Genomic DNA, 18131 nt, shown 5'->3' on the forward strand with positions numbered 1-18131 from the left:
AGGCTTTTTCCTCCGTTGTCGCCTTGGGCCAAAACATCCATTAAAACATCCAACAGTCATCTATTTGTGTTGATGCTATCACTGCACATGTGTGTGTGTGTGTGTGTGTGTGTGTGTGTGTGTGTGTGTGCGTGCGTGCATGTTAATGACTTGCCTCAGCATTGGGGCGGCCTAGTGATTTATATTTCTGTGTTGTTGCATATGCGCCTGCTTGTCTGTGTGTGTGGGTGCGTTTCCATACCCACATAGACTCCTACATAGATGACAGACAAATACACAACAGCCCGACAAAACAAAACAAACAAAGGGACAAAAAACAAAACAAAAAAAAAACCGCAAACTTCTATACTAATGCAGATGTAAGACGCACACACTCATATACACACAAAAACCTTGACCAGGAGGACAGGAGAAGGCAAGGAGCCACAGTTTGAGCTTCCTGCTGTGAGGGGTCATGACCCCTATCAGACTCTGTGTCAGTCTGCCTATTGTGATCTGGCTAGAGCACAAACACACACACACACAAATACACACAGGCATGAACTTACATGGTCTCCATGACGATGATGGGGGCGACAGTAAGGCGGCAGGATGGCGCTGTGGTGTTCTGATGAGACCCAACCTAATCATCATAATATATTCACTGTATCTAAATCTACAGGTGTGAGTACATTAGTGGTGAAATATGTACGCATCTGTGAAACATTGGTTAGGACAGCACAGCATGCAAATAGTGTGATGTATACTGTACATTATAAATTCATTTATTATATTATTATATTATAAATCAGTCATTGTGTAAATAAACTTGTAATTCCAAAGAAATGGATATTGAATACTGAAAAGATTGGTGTTTATGGACAAATAAGTACCGATCAATAAACCTTCTTCAGCTTTCTCCAATTTTGTTGCAACAAAAAAAAAATCAGCAACTAAAACCACAAGTGACATGACTTGTGTTCTTTTATATTTTTTAAATCTTGTAAAATCTCACTAATACTAAAGATCAAATTGTTCGAAGCCATCAGCAGTCAGCTGTCTGTGAATATGTGTGTGTGTGTGTGTGTGTGTGTGTGTGTGTGTGTGTGTGTGTGTGACAGGGAGGGGGTGCCATTGACTTTGACCATCAAGACCAAATGAAGAAGGGAGACCTAATAGCCGTAGTGGCTTCTGAAAGAAGAAGTAACGCGTTATTGTGAGTCTGTTATCATTACAAACCTTGTGACTCCATGCATGACAGAATCATTTCCATTGAAACATATTCCAATCTTTTTCAACTTCCACAGAATAATCTGTGTGAGTGAACATGCACCCCTCTTTTCTTGAATAAAGATGGCTGTGCCTTGCAATGGAGCACAGAGACCCAGAGTTGACCCATGTTATCAGCGGAATAGCATAAGACCTCAGACACAGTGTTTAATTGTAGTTGTTCTGTATCTGTTATCACAAAATTACAAAATCAAAGCACACAAAACACATGGAGATCTTGAGTCGATGGTCTGCGTTTCTATGGAACACAAAGACTTAGGTAACACCAAACACACCCGCACACAGATGAAGAAGTTACAAAGAAGCACTATCCAACACTTGCAGGTAGACCTCATCATGTAGGCTACATATCCTATCTCAGACAATGTGTATCTGCTGCCCCCTTTTGAACAGTAAATGTTTGACAGGCACTGACCCACCAAAAAAAAAAAGGTCAATTTCTCATCTGAGTGTGGCATCTAGTGGACAACACGCAGAAACAAAAAAATCTGACTAAAATAATAAGGAGGAGGAAGTCTGTAGAAAAAAAAAAGTTTTCTTCCCATAAAAATGACTTGTAAAATGCAGGTAAAACTAATTACACCGATAATTGCTGGACTATTATTGTTTCCTGGCACACCTAAATGGAACAGGACTGTTATTAATTTATTAGTTGCATCATGAGAAAGGTCAGTTTAAACAGATTAGTGACTTTAATTAGATTAGATTCGCTGTCTGACAGTGGTCAGACAGGGGAGCACCTTCTCCCACAGGCTCCGCTGTGGAGGGGACAGATACAGGAAATCTTTCCTGCCACGTGCCATCACCTTATACAATAAAAACTAAAATCACTGGTCATTATTTACAGTCTCCACATGCACTTTACACACTTTGTCCATTGCACACCATACTGCCCATTTGTACATTTAAGTACTGCACATTTGTACATGCTGGATAAATCTGATATTTTATTTTATTTATTTGTATACTTGAATTTTATATTTTGTGTTACAACTTTTATTTTAATATGTCTCATGTTGTTGTTCTTTTCTATTTTATTTTTAAGTCATTGTGGTGTATAGTGTAACTATGGGTGAAATGCTGTTGCTGCAATGCAATTTCCCAGTTTGGGATTAATAAAGTATTTCTAATATCTAATATAATCTAATCTTTATTGTCACTGCATACATAATAGTACAGATATAAATATGTGTGTAAATTGTGTTATGGACTATACTATACTATAATCTTAAATACTTATTAAATAAGCTAAAAGAGTATAATATAATTTATAATTCAATGTGTTTGCACTCTATGGAAGCCTTATAGAAACAAAGGCTTACATTTTTTGTGCTCCTTGCAGGTCGGCTATAACACAGGAACACAGTAGTTGAGCCATACCTACAAGTAATCGGATTACATCAGGGATTACTCAGTCCTACAACTGTTTTTGGCTTCAAGTACTCCCTTACATCACACCACATCATGGGTTTCATAGCTATGTTGGACCGACTGTCAAGATAGTTCCCCTCCTTGTATTATTCCTCAGTAATGGGATGCACCATTTAACGCAGTGCAACACTGTGAGTCCATAACATTGTATACATTAGACAGCGCTCAGTAAATGGCATCAGTGTTGGAGGATACAAGAAATCAATGTGTCGCTGTAAATTGAAAAACAAAAACAGATTTTTAAGCAAAAACGGAAGTACACCACAGTGCATCATCTTGCCTCAGCCGTGAGTTTCCGCCCACCTCCCGCCTCTGACCAATGAACGACGCCGGCCGGCACAGCATCCTCCAGGGCCGCTGGAGTTCGCGGGAAACCGGCTGTGCTCGTCCTCCATCAACCGTCTTCAAGCCCCAGATTAAACAACCGGGTTTTTTATTTTGGATATACTAAAATAGCGTCGACCGGTTTCAAACTGTTGCGGTTAAAAGCGGAGCAGTGACACAGCTTTAAAAAACAAACAAACCCTGCTGTCTCTGCCATGGCTGCCATGCTAACATCCGACGACAGCTAGCTCGCTCGCTCGCTCGCTCGGTTGTCATATTGGGCTAAAATACTGCTGACTACAAAGAGACAAAGGGCTGTCACTGTCAGGCACGGGAACACACCGACACAGAGATAGAAAGAAGAAACATGTTCAACCTGGAGCGTTTTCGTTTTGACAAGAAGTCAGCGACGACAGCGACAAACAAAGAGCAGGATGGCGGCTCCAAAAGTCCAGAGTCTGAGAAGGAGAACAAGCCAGGTAAACCTGCAGATGTTACAGCAGGCGTACAGTGCAAAGACCTGTCCGTCTTTCACCTTGATACGTGTAGATATGTTTAGAAATGATGAGGGGATGGAGAGGCATGTGTCAGAGTCTGCTGAGAAATGAAATAAAGCAAAAAGAGAGTAATGTGATGTTTACGGCCTGTGTCCCTAACACATCCACCGTCTATGATGTCTGCCTTTAGAGGTAAATATATACATTTAATTGCATTATTTAGGAGACATGATTATCTCTGTTCTTGTTGTTTATGTATCAGGATGAAGACTTTCGCATGAGAGGCAATGAGCAGAGCATGACATGTGCCATGAAGGGGGATGAATCTGTGCAAATGTGTCTTATTAACTTGTTTTTTTTTGTTTGTTTTTTTGCTCTCCAGCTAAAATGAAACCCGTCAAAGCCCCGCCAAAGTCCCACGCCAGAGGAGTGGTGTTCGAAGAAGTCCTGACTATTGACCTGGAGGAGGACGAGCTCCTCTCCGAAACAAAGACCAAAATATCACTAACCAGGAAATCCACGTAAGCGTGACAACCAGTTCGCTGTGTTCTCGTTCATGCCGCGTCATGCCGCTTCACAGTCTTGTTGTCGTCGTCGTCGTTTACAGGAACCACAAAGGGAAATCCAACTCAAACGGCGAAGCGTATCACACGGACGAGGAAGACGATGAACAGGAGAAGAAATCGAGCAGGCTGTTGGAGATGTTTCCTCAGCTGACGAGGACGGACGTGATGGAGGTGAGTCGAGGTTTCGACCCTTCAGCACAGAACACATTAGCCGGCTCTAATTCGGCCATTGTTCCATTAATCTCCTGCTTTTCCCAGTACAAAGCGCCTTGTTCTGTTTTTCAGGTCATTGGGAGCACGGGCACGTTGGATGGTGCTGTAGCCGCATGCCTTTTGAAGTTTGGCGATAAAGAAGGTGAGTTAATTCTTCATCGTGAACACATAATGACAAATACATGCTTGATTTCACATGAACAAGATTTAAACACTTTTTTTTTTAGCATAACGAAAGCTTAGTTTGTAGTTTGGGGAGGAAAAAGCTTTGTGTTTGTCAGATAGTCATCCACATTTGGCTCATTCCCAGAGCCATGAAGCAAATTCAAAACTTGATACGACACGTTATAACTGAACCTGGTGTACGAGCGGAGAAAAGGAGGAAATACTCCTAAATATGTGCGAAATGTTCCAGTATAAAGGCAGTGCTGTGCCAGGAAAAAAAAACTGTCTCTGCCTAGCTGGCTACTTTTGAAAACACTGGCTGTTTTTGTCTTCCTCAGGCAAAGGCAAGAAAAGAAAGCAGGACGGGTCCAGCAGTTCTCAGGACAGTGCTGAGACTCAACCCAGCAAGAAGAGGAGGCCGTCAGTGGTAAGATGACTAATGCTTCATGTATGAATACATTCAGTTCTTCTGGTTAGAATACATTTTTTTAAAATATTTTAATTTAACAGTAAAATTAAAGCAATTGTAAGAGTTTGTACTGTCGTGCTTCATCTCTCATTTTAATGCGCTGTACATTTTACACTCTTCACTGCACTGTATAAGACCGTACTGACGGTTTGTTGCTCATTGTGCCATAAAAGCTGTTTGTTCTTTTGAGAGACACAACTTTAAATAAATCTGATGCACAGCAGACAAACTCCAGCTTCTTGCATGAGGATCATCATTTTCATCACGTGTTAATAATTATTATGTAAACTGTCTTCGTTACCGTTTTTGGCTCTCCCTTCAGTGCTGAATGCAAATTTCAGTAGGCTTCACTCTGTATGTGTTTTAAATCAAAAGGTTTCTGATGAAGAAGATGACGAAGGCAAAGAGCCAAGCTGGGAGAAGCAGGAAGCCATGGTCAGAAGACTGCAGAAAAAGTTTCCTGACCAGGACAAGGAGGTGAAAACATTGTGTCCCTGTCTATGACATAATATTCCACTTCTTCACTTTAGTCCACACTGATTCTAAGTGTCTATACACTCTACACGACATTGTGAGTGACTGAGCTGATGAATTTGTGATGTTACCTAAGCCCAGAAGATGGAAAGAGTATTGCTCTCCTTGCTTTAATGGTACTACAGGAGCAGCTTTCCTTTACTTTATAATGGCACCCTTGGTGACGGTCCGTCTCGTTACAGGAGCTGCGGATGGTGCTGCACGAACACGACTGGAATGTCGAGGACGCTCTGCAGGTTTTACAGATGTTCTCAGACCCAGGTGTGAACACAGCAGCCTATTTTACCTTTTCACTGACTTCATGTACATTTATGTGCCTTCATGTTCTGATTCAAAGTCATTTTGTTTGTCTGTTTTTTTTTCCCTGCTGTCAGATAATACCAGCTTTAGCTCACCTGAGAGGGAAGAAAAGAAATCCAGCAAATCGAAGAGCAAAGACAAGTCGAACAGGGATCACAGAGAGTCAAAGCACCACAAAGATCACAGAGACAATAAAAAAAGGAGAGCTCGTAGCGAGACAGAGGAGAGTGTAGATGAATCAGATGCTTCAAAAGACAGTGAAGACTCCGACTCAGAAGATGGTGAAGATTCCAAAAAGATAAATCCTCTCTCTACATGGCTTAAAAAAAGTTCAGATTCAGTATCCTCATCCTCCTCTGTCAAGAAAACAACTACCTCTTCCTTCACAAAGCCGTCCTCCTCTACCTCTACTGCTCAGATGCTGTCCAGGTTTGCCAGTGGGACCAGTATAGCTAAAAAGCAGGCCGCCGAGAGCAAGAGGAAGGCACGCGCCTCAGATGAACGCGTCAGCTCCGAGGGGGAAAGTGACAACGAAGAGGACACGGTTAGCAGCGAGTTTGAGGACTCTGACGAGGAGCTGTACTCTAAAGGTGGCATGACGGAAATGAAGAAGGAGATTATCACGTTCTTCCAGAATGCGTCGATAGATGAGCTGTCGCTGATCGCTTGGTGCTCTGTTAAAAAGGCCCAGAAGATTGTGGAACTGAGACCCTATGATAGCTGGGAAAGCCTGGTGAGAGAACGTGTGTGTGTGTGTGTTTCATAAAATAGACATCATACAGGTGTTCCCTTCGTGTCAGATCAAACAGTTTGCACAAGTTATCAATGAGAAAAGTTGTAAAAACAAAGAACTCCAGTCAGTCATAGTGTGAATTCATCCTACCGAACACCTGGAAAATGACTTTGTGACCTGTTTCATTCACACTGTGTTTACTTCAGTGAGGTCTTCTGTGTGGAGACATTTCTAAAGGTCTATTGAATAGCAGAACCCTTCACCTCCTGACACGTCTAGTTTTTGTCATTTCCCAAACATCTGTCTGTCAGCAGAGAGTAAATATTGACTGTGATGGTTCATAATAATGATGGATGGATGTTATGTTGCAATAACAGGGCAGTCACGTATTTAAAATCTTTGTTAGCACACTGTTCGGTTTTATAAGGTATTCTTCAAGATGAGCTTAAACCCAAATCATTGACCTAACCACTGTCAGACCATCTAATGAGTTATTGGAGGAATTATTAATAGTGATCGATGAGAACTGTCTAGATACTTGACATATAGTTTGACAGCATGTCCTTTCCTTTTCAGAAAGAAGTCTTTCACAAGGACAATGGGCTGTCTGAGGACTTACTGTCGGGCTGCAGAGTCGTCCTCAAAGAGCGGAAGGTTGTCCTGGGGCTCATGTCCAAGTGTGAGACCATTTCCTCAAAAATGGTCAAACAGGTCACTGAGGTGATGGAGAAGGGCACAGGAGCCATGAAACAACCACGCATACTCAACAGCCAGTGAGTAAAATGATCAGACGCACCCAGTGTTAATGGTTAAAATGGTACTTTAACCTTGAAAAAAGTGATCCAGTTCTCGTTCTCAGTCTGGTTTGTCTCCGTCTTTGTCGTCTTTCAGGTTCCAGCTAAAGCCCTATCAGCTGATTGGCCTGAAGTGGCTGCTGCTTCTGCACGAGCACAATCTGAGCGGTATCCTCGCTGACGAAATGGTAAGGCAACCTGCCTGAGACCTGTGTGATGTGACTGTGGTGTGATTTAATAAGCCAAGCGTGACAGCAGGCACTTATAGCTTATGTAAGTCACCGCTCGATGAGTGTTACCGTGTCGGTATCAAAGAGTGTTTTGTGTGGATATGTGGCCGTCCTGCAGGTGAATAAATATTTAGAATGTGCAAGAAAGAAAGAAATTGAATAAAAGCGGCAACGTTTGTTGTTTCATCTCCGAGACGGTGAAAGAAGAGAGAACTTTGATTTTTGTAGTCTGTCAGGATTTTTGTTGTTTATACTGATGATCCGAAATGCAGATGTTCAAATACATATTTCTGTTGCTCCACCTGGCTCTTTCTTTATGCATTTGTGTTGATAGCTGACTGACTCTGTATCCCTCTTCCCCTTTCACTCTCTCAGGGTTTGGGGAAAACCATCCAGGCTATAGCATTTTTGTCCGAGCTATACCAGAATGGAATCGAAGGTCCTCACCTCATCACTGTGCCGTCCTCCACACTGGGTAACAATCTCCACAAATCTCGCTACTTTGCTTTATGTTATATACATCATATCATACACTTATTAATGATTCATACTGATTTCTTCCTTTTCGTCTTGCAGATAACTGGGTCAGAGAGCTGAAGGTGTGGTCTCCAAGCCTCAAAGTTCTAGTCTATTATGGTAAGAGTCGTCTTTGTGTTTCATGTTGAAATCTCCGTCTGCTTATGTGAACCCTGCAATTGATCTGGGAGCCTCAGCTGTTCACTGTGGTCACGTGTGCACAGAGACAGCTGATTAGGGCTCAGTGTAGTGTTTGTGCAGAACAATTCAGACCAGCAACAGCCCTGAAGCAAAACTCAATAAGAAGCTACACTTCTGAAACCCTGAGACACCTCAGTGCAGTTTATGTACATTTTAGGGAAAGTATTCATCACTGAGAAGTAATAATTTTGTCTATATGTCAGGTATGTGCCAGGTGTGTGCACTTATTTCATTGTTGGAACCCTCTATGACACCATGAATATTTTTTTTTTTAATAAATGAGAGGACAGTCTGTATGCTCCTTTTTTTCAGGGTCTTTTCACAGTTTCTCACAATTTTGAGACAAAAGACAAAGAGTGTGTGTCCATGTTTTCCATACAGGATCTATAGAGGACCGCCGCTACCTCAGACATGACATCCTCAATAACGATGTTGAATTTAACGTCATTGTGACCACGTGAGCAAACGCGCACACACACACACACCTCCATCATATTTTACAGATTTATTACTGTTGCTACTGGGAGACTGAAGCAGTGCCTACGAGGACACACCTGAGCACAAAGTTGAATGAGTGCCCTTTGTTTGACTCGTTTTACAGGTACAACTTGGCCATAGGAAATGACAGCGACCGTAGCCTTTTCCGTAAACTGCGTCTGAAGTATGCTGTGTTTGATGAAGGTCACATGCTGAAGAATATGAACTCTCTGCGCTACCGCCACCTCATGGCTATTAACGTTAGTTCAGACTTTTTTTTTTTTTCTACCACCACCATCCCCTAAACTCTGTGCTACCGTCATTTCTGTCATCAGATTAATTATATTTCTATCCGTCACATCTAGAAGTATTGAACATAACGGATTTGGATGTTTATATCTCTTTTTTTTCTGTAGGCACAGCGCCGCTTGTTGCTGACAGGAACCCCTTTACAGAACAACCTCCTAGAGCTGATGTCTCTCCTGAACTTCATCATGCCCTCTATGTTCTCCAGCTCCACCACGCAGCTCTCCAAAATGTTTTCTATGGTGAGTGTGTGTGTTAGACTGTCAGCTCAGTTTGTTTGGACAGATGGTAGCTACACCATCTGAAGCCAGATGGCACCAAATAACCCCATGTATGCACGTTGCTTCGAGATACAGGCCTGTCCTCTTCAATTCAATTTTATTCTGGCATGAAAACTTGGATTTGAAACAGATTATAGCATTCCAGGTACTTCATAAAATAGCAGGCTGTGAGAAGACACCGTCAGTTTGATTGAGTGCTTTAGTCCCATGAAAGTATTTTTTTTTAAAACTGTCTTATATAATAATCCCAGATGAACTGAATGGCCTTTTGGCCAGTCTGAGTGTTTCATAACTTTGTTATGTGTCAGAAATCCCATGAGGAGCAGAGCGTCTTTGAGAGGGATCGTATTTCTCAGGCCAAACTCATCATGAAACCTTTTATCCTCCGTCGAGTCAAGAGCGAGGTGAGTCGCTCAGGCAAAGTTACCCATTTTGTCTCGTATAAATAACATGTAAAGTGTGTGTTGTAATCTGAAATCTGGCATAGAAATAATGCCAGTCTCCCACTGTGAAAGTTTTAACTTCTTTGCTCTGACACACTGCTGTGAAGATACAGGCAATGTTTTGATTGGTTCCCTAATGCTATACTATACTGTTACTATTGTAATCAGAGAATTAGGCCCCACATCAGCACACTTATGACAGTATTCTGTAATTTCACTATCCATTGCTAAATAATGGTTCTTCCAGTTCAAATCCTGTGTCAGCATTGTGAATAACTAATAGTCTTTTTCCTTTCGCAGGTCCTCAAGCAGCTGCCAGCCAAGGAAGATAAGGTAGAGTCTTGCTCAATGAGTGAGAAGCAGCAGGTCCTCTACCAGAACCTCTTTAAGAAACTCAAGGGTTCCACCAATGGCGAGAGTAAGCCTGATTTACTGCTCCCTGTTGTAACAGAATAATAACATAAATAATGTGTCCTTAATCATTTCTTTCTTGTCTTTTTTCTGCAGAGCGCGAGTTGTGTAACGTGATGATGCAGCTCAGGAAGATGGCCAACCACCCACTGCTTCATAGACAGTACTACACCACAGAAAAGCTCAAAGCCATGAGCAAACTCATGCTCAAGGTCAGTTTCACTCTGTGAATAGCCCTTGTTTGACTTTTCTGCTATGTGTGTGTGAGTGTTCTGATTCAAATCCTAATGATCCATCTTGGTGTTTGGATAGTTTAATTACACTGAACCTGTTCTGCCAGTGTTTCTGCCAACTTTGGAGATGGAGATAGCATTTTTGTGTTTACACTATACTGTGTTTATGTATAGGTGAAATAATCAACCATTTATTTGAGTGTTATTCCACATTAATTTTCTTTCTCTGACTCTAATGTCTGTAACATTTTGGGACTATTTCTGCATCCACAGGAGCCAACTCACTTCGATGCAGATGCCGCTCTGATCCAGGAGGACATGGAAGTGATGTCAGACTTTGAGCTCCACCGTCTGTGTCAGCAGTACTCCTCCATCAGCTCCTACCAGCTAGAAACCGACCTCCTGCTCGACTCTGGGAAATTCCACCACCTCACAAAGCTCCTGGGCTCACTTAAAAACAAGGTAAGTAGAAATGTGCATGTTGTACATGCAGGAGAAGTGTGTTATGTTTGTTTTTTTACACAGATGTATGTCGTGTAGCATAACTTTTTTTTTTTTTAACTTTATTCCTACAGGGTGACAGAGTGGTACTATTCAGTCAGTTTACCATGATGCTGGACATTGTGGAAGTGCTGCTGAAACATCTTAAGCATCGTTATGTCAGACTGGATGGATCCACACCCATAGCTGACAGGTCAGAATTGAATTGCTTTATTAAATCAATCAGTTATTCTAGCAAAGGTAGGTTGTTAAATGAATAAAAATTGAAGTAATTTCTGCTATTCAGCATCATCAGCATACCATAATGTCACATGCAATATCTAAAATGATTTTTGTTTGTCCTGCAGGATTGTGTTGATTGACGAGTTCAACACGGATCCTGACATATTTGTGTTCCTGTTGTCAACACGTGCCGGCGGCCTCGGCATCAACCTCACCTCAGCTAATGTTGTCATCCTGCATGACATCGACTGCAATCCCTACAATGACAAACAGGCAGAGGACAGATGTCACCGTATGGGCCAGACCAAGTAAGACGACATCTGTAAATAATACTCTAATCTTACAGGAGTTTTACCTGATGAGTGGCAATTAGGCAGAAAGCATTTTTGTTATACGCATGGAACAAAATCTCAGAATAAAACACTATTAATTGCAATTACAAAACCTCCTCAGGTAAGCAAGTGTTCATCTACAGAATTGTGCTCAGTGCACCAATTTACTGCAGTGACTAATGTACCTCGCTGTTGGTGTCAGGACCGTACAGGTGGTTAAGCTGATCAGTAAGGACAGCATAGAGGACTGCATACTGCAGCTGGGCCAGAAGAAACTAAAACTGGAGCAGGACATGACTGCTGCTGAGCAGGGTAAGCCTATGCATTCATTTTATATACACAAAACATTTAAATAGTCACCACAAAAAAAAAAAAGCAGTGAACATTTATTTAGGTAGCGTTAGTCAGCTAGGCTTAAAGTAGAGCAGTGCATTCTTTCCTGGTATTCTCAAATAGTCACATACTTAAAGTTACTCCTCAAATAAGAGACTTTGTAAGACAAACAAATCAATGATAAAGACTCAGTCAGGAAAGAGGTCAAGCAGATTCCAGCACTGCTCTGCTACACCCCAAATCCTGCAGAAATGGCAATAACGAAACGTCCAAGCACTGGTGTCGAACTGTAGGCAATAAAACTAAAGCTTAGGGGCAGAAAGTGTTTTAAGTAGTTGAATTGAGTTCACACTAACCTTCTGAATTATTTACAAATGAAAAATCAATAAAACATCATTTGTTCTTTAGGTGGTGAGGGGACCATACCTGAAGATATGGCATCTTTGCTCAAAGCTTCACTGGGACTGTGATACATAAACGCATCAAACTAACGAGACTGTACAAATATGTTTTTGATGGCATTCCTGTGATTCTGGGCAGACTTGAGTATTCTGGCTGAACACGCACACTTTTGTGTCTTTACTGGAAAACTACTGAGAACCGTATGCTGCCATGAAAAAAAAGTTCTAATGATGAGATCTGACTTTCTGTGTGGCATGGTAGCTGTGCCTAAAACATTTTTACATGCACACAGTTTTTTGTCCTACTTTGATTACGAGACCAGTATATCGAGGCAAAATGAATTTGTTTATTTGCCTTTTCAAATATTATGCACTCCACATATTAAACCGAGGGTCTCACGCTATAAAAAAAACTTGAAAGAAAGTCTTGTTTAATAGTTCAGACCAAACCATCAGGAATGCAGCATGTGTTGGGAGTATTAAACATGTTTGTCTAAACAAAAGTGTTATCGTAAATTGACATAATCCACGCAGAGTTATATTATTCACTGTCAGATTAGGGTATCGTACGCTCATCTGGAAAGTGGCGCTTACTGGCAGTCTTTGATGAATGAAATATTCCAAATTGTAGAAGGCAAGTTGTGCTTACATACTTGAAGAGGTGGTGCATGGCGAATGGAAGATTTATTTTACCATCTTTTTTTCCCAGACAGTGTTGCATCTTGCCAGTTCTTATTGAAACAAATGGTAGTTTATTGTCTAAACTTTTTTTTTTTTTTGCTGCTGTGATCCACGGCAGCATTTACAGCAGGTAGGACAATGTCGCGATCCATGTTGATTTCCTCTGCTACCATTTCCGATCAAACGTTTTTGACAGCTGAGGTCGCTTCAAAAGGTCAGCCAAGTATCTGTAAAATTGTGTTCCCTGTCACTGTGAGTGTAATGTGTTGATTTTCATGTTCATATTTCTAGTCAGTTTTTCAGCAAAGCCAGACTGATCTGAGCCCCTCCCTCTTTTTTTTTGACTGAAGATACATGGTTGTGTGGGTGTAAGTCAGTGCATTTAATACACAAATATTCCAGATTTTCTAGTGTGTAAAACTAGAAAAACAAAAATATAAAAATAGAATGTCTTTAATAAATACGGTGCTTGAATTGGTTTCTCTTCCTCCCTTAAATATCTTAAGCCAAGTGACACAGAGAAGATGACTTGAGGAAGTAGCTGCTGCATTCATGTACTGTATAAGTGGCCAATGTGTTGTGAGTGTACAAGTGTTACTGTAAACGCTTTTATGAAGTCATTTGTATGTTTCTAAGGTTCCTGTTTAAACTTAATAATAAAAATTGGAAAGATATTTCTGTGGTCATGCCTATAGCTATCAACAAGGGTTGATGCCAATAACAAAATGATCTCTTTAGGTCCAGTATGTAGGATTTAGAGGTATCTAGTGTGAAGTTGCAGATTGTGACCGAACACTATCCTCTCTTCAAAAGATGGAACATGAAATTAGAGTGGCTGCAATACTCACAAAAAATGTGAGTCAGTGTTTAGTCTGTGCGTTCTGGGCTACTGTGGAAACGTCCCTGTAGATATAAAGGGCTAATTCTAAGGTAATGAAAATCATTCATTTTCAGGTAAACATACACTGATAAAACCATAAATATTGTGTTACTTCCCCATTCTGCCAATAAATCACCCTTAATCTTACACACTGGACATTTTAATTACCTTTTATTTTCTTTTGCTCATGTAGGAATATGTATGTATGAACTATTTAACTGTGCCGACAGTTGGACGTTTTGAACGCAACATCTTTGGTATACGTTTGGAAAGGGGTTTCACTAAACTGGGATGAAATCTACTCTCAGATCATGATTATTAAAGTGATTAAAATATGTCTAAATAATGTAAAATGTGAAGAAATACAAACAAATTATCAAACAAACAAATCATTTTAATTATGTTTAATGAGATTTCAATCAAGGGACTGGAAGTAAATTAAAATGAATTGGACTTAATCTGATTTTCTGAATTTGCTCCTTTATGTGAATGGAGGCATAGATATTTTAATATTTAGCGTTTCTGAAATGATGTTCTTGACTGCTTTGGTTACTGTATATCAAAGAAATTGGTCAACATACAGAAATGGTGTTTGTTGCCCTCGTGGGCATTATCAACATACGTCATTACATCTGACAACTCAAGGTGACACAAATGTCCCAATTCAAAATCACTTTATTTTGGTATGTACAATGAACGTACAAAGACTAGTTAGATAATAATTAGATAATACAATTTATTTTTCTTTGCAAGAATCTAAGAATTTTTACATGATGAAATTGTATGTGACAAAAGGGGTACTTTCTTTTTTTTTTTTGGTATGTTGAAAGATATTTACAGCTAAAATACAAAGTAACAAGATAAAATATATGATTGCAAGTTCAACATTATGTGTCGAGAAAAATGCTAAAACAACATTAACACATTGTGATCTAATAATCTACTCGGCATTGGGGGAGTATCGACCACACCTGAAGCCCGTCAGATGAGCATCGCATTTGACGGTGTAGGTGAAGTAGAGAACGCCTTTGTTCAGCTGACAGCTTAGGGAGTGAGTTCCTCGCTCAGGGAAGACGACACATCTACCTGCTACGTCGTTGTAAAGCACATCTCTATCCCAGACTTCAAACCTCAACTGCTGACCCAGTTCCACTGATCCAAATCCATACGTCACATTCCACACTGGGTCATTGTCGTCCATCACCGTCTCCGTCTCCTCGTAAATGTCGTTGTAGAAGATCTTCACGTAGGCGTCCGTTTTTGTGAAGGTGTCTGCCCTCAGACCTGCAGCTCTGTGGATCACCAGTCTGAGAGTTCCTCTGCCAGCTCGTAGGGGACAGCAGTTATGGTCCAGGTTTGGAGTCGGGGAGCAGTTCTTGAAACCAAACTGGTCCTCCTTTAGCTGGTTCTCTTTAATATACTGTGTGACAGTGCTTTTCAGGTTAGCACTAACCTGTGGGTCATCAACCAGATGGTGCAGAGGGAAGATCCCATAAGAGACCACATCAGGGTTATTGTGGAGGCTATTCATCCAGCTGTGGTACGCTTCAGATGGGTCCTGCTGGTAGACGATGTCGGGAAAGTACCTCTCCCCTCCGATAATTTCGATCTTATGGGTCATGAAGCCTTGGTAGAAGCCCATGCTCATGTTACCCTTCAGGAGGTTGCCACACTTGTTGGAGAAGGATGCATTGCCAGGGAGGAAACCAAGAGCCATTTTGAGTTCAACATTCAGGCAGTTTTTGACGTCAGACTCAGAAAAACCCTTCAGTGTAGCCAGGCAGGTCCTGAAGGCGGTGATTCGCCTCACCTTACCACCAAGCTGGACCTAGAGTACATGAGGAACAAAAAATGAAATGAAGGCTGAAAACTACATTTTGGCTCAGCGGCAAGTACTGCAGTATGAAGGGCAGGCAATGTGTACTTTATCAACCACCTGACCTGATGTATGTAGTGCGTTCCATAGGTGTCTATCAGCCGCCTATATAGAGCTCTGTCCTGGCTCGAATTAAAAGTCTGTGGGAGTCTCTTCAAATGCTTCGTGAACTCTGCACTCAGCTGGGGATGATCAGCCAGCCTGTAGCTAAAACAAACAAGAGGCATGTGGAGTTTAAACATAACAAATGACAATATGATCTTGACTCTTATGTGAGTCAAGTTCACCTTTAACCAATTAATATATGCCACAAGTATGTCCATAGATAAAGCCAACTGTATCAAAACCAGATTTTCTTACATGTTCATCATACTTATGGTGATTTTAGTACTTTTTTAATCCCAGTAATGCTATTTTAGCAAATTACACACAATTTACCAATCCCATGATCCTTACCTGTAGTAGGTGCAGCTGATTTCATGTATGGCAAAAGTGGCCTTATCCACGCTGTGCTGTGAACGGGCAAACTTTGCCAAGTCTGAGCGGCTTCCTCCCAGCACCCCATTGCCAATATTCTCTAAACTTAGACCCAGTCCCCAGTTGTTGTTAACCAGGGAGTTGGAGCTGCGCAGCAGGGAGTCCACAGAGTGGTGGAGGGCACTGGAAAGCTGCTTACTGCAGCGGCTGAAGGGACGCCAGTCGAGCACTGCTGCAGGGAGCTTCTGAATCTGAGGAGGAGGAGAGAAAAGGCAGGATGTAGAGTGGGATGCAGGTGGAGGAAGAAAACAGTCAAAGGAATTGTGGCAGAATACAAAGGAAGGAAAAACATGAAGCAAAACAAGTTTTACAGTTTTCACCTGTCCTTGTTGGAAGCGGTTTGGACACAATGTGCAGGTGTGGTTGTCAGCTGTATGACCTTTGACGTTGATGACATACGCCCCTGTTCGACGCATTCGAACCACATCAAAACCCTCTCCTGCCAGGTTGTGGCCTGGGACAAAAGGGGCTTTCTCACACTCTGACCATGAGCCAGTCCGACAGCCCTGAACCCTGCAGACTTCCAACATGACCACTGAAGTCAGTGTAAACAGGACAAAGTTGCTCTGTTGGTATCCTGCAGCTTGCATGGTTACCTGCTTAAAACAATACACAAAGGGTGAGAAGGTAGTCAGGAAAGTCTGTATTTTAATGGTTACTTCTTTGCTATGAAATACTATTTCTAACATGAAATGAGTGTCATTTTTATGCATTTAAATTATAGTTGAAACAAATTTCCACAGGTTTACCAGTTAGCAGACTGCAGTAAATACAGATGAGCTTCTAATCCACCCTGCTTTATAAACTAGAGTAATCCTGCCACAGATGTTGTGTCAAATCTAAAAACGTGCACGCACAAGATGACTTGCATTCTTACCTTGGACTGTATTTTATTTATCGTCCTTCAGATTGTATCCTGTAGGCTGCTCCAGCTTCGTTTGCCTACTAAAATTCCTCTCCAGATTTTAACGGCAAAGAAAGATACATTTGCTGTGCCTCCTTCTATTTGCGACGGCACAGCTCACTGGAAATGATACACTGCAAACTGACTAAACTCTTGATCCTGCTGGAAATGAAATGACCGTTGAGAGAGCTTTGGCTTTGCTGGCAAGCTGTGCTGAAAGCCTGCTGGGTGCGCTCTTTTGTCTGTCCTCCGCCTTATGAAAAAAAAGGAGGACCAAGGAGGGAGTTCCTCTGCTTCAGGGCTATGTATCTCTCTCTCTATCCCTCTTCCCTTCTGCCTCTCCCCTCGGGCCTTTCCAATTTCCTCAGCATGAATGGATTTGTTTTCATTTTCATGTTCATGACCCAGCTCTACAAACCACTCACAGCTGTACGTGTATGTGCACGTGCATGGGTGGGGGAGGGAGTTACTTGTATAGTCACAAGAGGAATGATGCATGTTGTTATGAGCAGTCTTTACGGGAAATGGCCATATGTATGTGTATGTACGTGCATGCGAGTGTGCGGTACATGTGTGAACTACTGGAGTGACTGTGTGTGTGTTTTTGTCTGTGCAATGTCTAAGCAGGCCTGTCTGTGTGCTGATAACCTTACCAACACCATGAGGTCAGCTTTGCCATTGTCTATTTATGGATGTGGGTGGAATGCAGGCGGTTTTCTCAGTAAAGTCTGTGCAAGAGGTTACATTCAACATGAGACAGAGGAAGATTTGTTTTCGAAACCTGATTTGCCCTTTTATTTAGAGAACCAGTACGTGCTCCTGTGCCACGTTTACAGACACATGCACGCTTAACTAGTTTGCTTCCACTGTGAACTTCTGCATTTTGTCCTAATCTTAGGACTGTGGTGTGAATATCATTTCTGTCATGAAAAAAAAATGAAATGAAATGTTCAGATTTAGCTCAAACGTTTAACTCCATTTGTTAAGCTTGTAATATATAAAAAAAAAAAAAAAACTTGCACACATCACACAGACTTGTTACATGGCAGATTACTTTAAGTGACCACTGGG

The 18131-nt window shown here is 41.4% G+C and overlaps 2 protein-coding genes across 4 annotated transcripts; one reads left to right on the top strand and one right to left on the bottom strand.

Moving 5' to 3' along the window:
• The first annotated feature begins 3019 nt into the window (after positions 1 to 3019).
• Positions 3020 to 13537, top strand: smarcad1a (SNF2 related chromatin remodeling ATPase with DExD box 1a). The gene is made up of 23 exons (XM_019259873.2): positions 3020 to 3503; positions 3904 to 4042; positions 4129 to 4258; positions 4373 to 4442; positions 4804 to 4892; positions 5310 to 5411; positions 5651 to 5729; positions 5843 to 6501; positions 7078 to 7274; positions 7393 to 7483; positions 7901 to 8000; positions 8102 to 8161; positions 8624 to 8699; positions 8844 to 8979; positions 9136 to 9267; positions 9615 to 9710; positions 10050 to 10167; positions 10257 to 10372; positions 10667 to 10855; positions 10969 to 11087; positions 11242 to 11424; positions 11651 to 11760; positions 12190 to 13537. Exons 1-23 carry the CDS (start codon positions 3392 to 3394, stop codon positions 12249 to 12251), a joined length of 3165 nt encoding a protein of 1054 aa, XP_019115418.2. The 5' UTR covers positions 3020 to 3391; the 3' UTR covers positions 12252 to 13537.
• Positions 13538 to 14184: 647 nt separating this feature from the next.
• Positions 14185 to 17467, bottom strand: prf1.5 (perforin 1.5). 3 transcript variants are annotated; one of them, XM_027273607.1, is made up of 5 exons: positions 16906 to 16921; positions 16477 to 16755; positions 16076 to 16347; positions 15685 to 15826; positions 14185 to 15571 (listed from the first exon to the last, which is right to left on the bottom strand). In XM_027273607.1, the coding sequence occupies exons 2-5, from the start codon at positions 16744 to 16746 to the stop codon at positions 14684 to 14686; spliced, it is 1572 nt and encodes a 523-aa protein (XP_027129408.1). In that variant the 5' UTR covers positions 16747 to 16755; positions 16906 to 16921; the 3' UTR covers positions 14185 to 14683. The 3 variants fall into 3 exon arrangements, with proteins under 3 accessions (XP_027129408.1, XP_010729552.3, XP_010729553.3); XM_010731250.3 differs by lacking the exon at positions 16906 to 16921 and adding an exon at positions 17034 to 17467 and having other exon boundaries at positions 14186 to 15571; positions 16477 to 16752; XM_010731251.3 differs by lacking the exon at positions 16906 to 16921 and adding an exon at positions 17034 to 17467 and having other exon boundaries at positions 14186 to 15571.
• Between the last annotated feature and the right edge of the window lie 664 nt (positions 17468 to 18131).

This window comes from Larimichthys crocea, chromosome III (assembly GCF_000972845.2).
Source record: "Larimichthys crocea isolate SSNF chromosome III, L_crocea_2.0, whole genome shotgun sequence".
Taxonomy (NCBI): Eukaryota; Metazoa; Chordata; class Actinopteri; family Sciaenidae; genus Larimichthys; species Larimichthys crocea.

Coding starts and splice junctions, on each gene's coding strand:
- smarcad1a (XM_019259873.2), top strand. CDS start 3,392: ATGTTCAACCTGGAGCGTTTTCGTTTTGACAAGAAGTCAGCGACGACA. Junction 4,259..4,372: donor CGAGGACGGACGTGATGGAG/GTGAGTCGAGGT, acceptor TCTGTTTTTCAG/GTCATTGGGAGCACGGGCAC. Junction 7,484..7,900: donor GTATCCTCGCTGACGAAATG/GTAAGGCAACCT, acceptor TCACTCTCTCAG/GGTTTGGGGAAAACCATCCA.
- prf1.5 (XM_027273607.1), bottom strand. CDS start 16,746: ATGCAAGCTGCAGGATACCAACAGAGCAACTTTGTCCTGTTTACACTG. Junction 16,348..16,476: donor ACCGCTTCCAACAAGGACAG/GTGAAAACTGTA, acceptor CCTCCTCCTCAG/ATTCAGAAGCTCCCTGCAGC. Junction 15,827..16,075: donor ATCAGCTGCACCTACTACAG/GTAAGGATCATG, acceptor TGTTTGTTTTAG/CTACAGGCTGGCTGATCATC.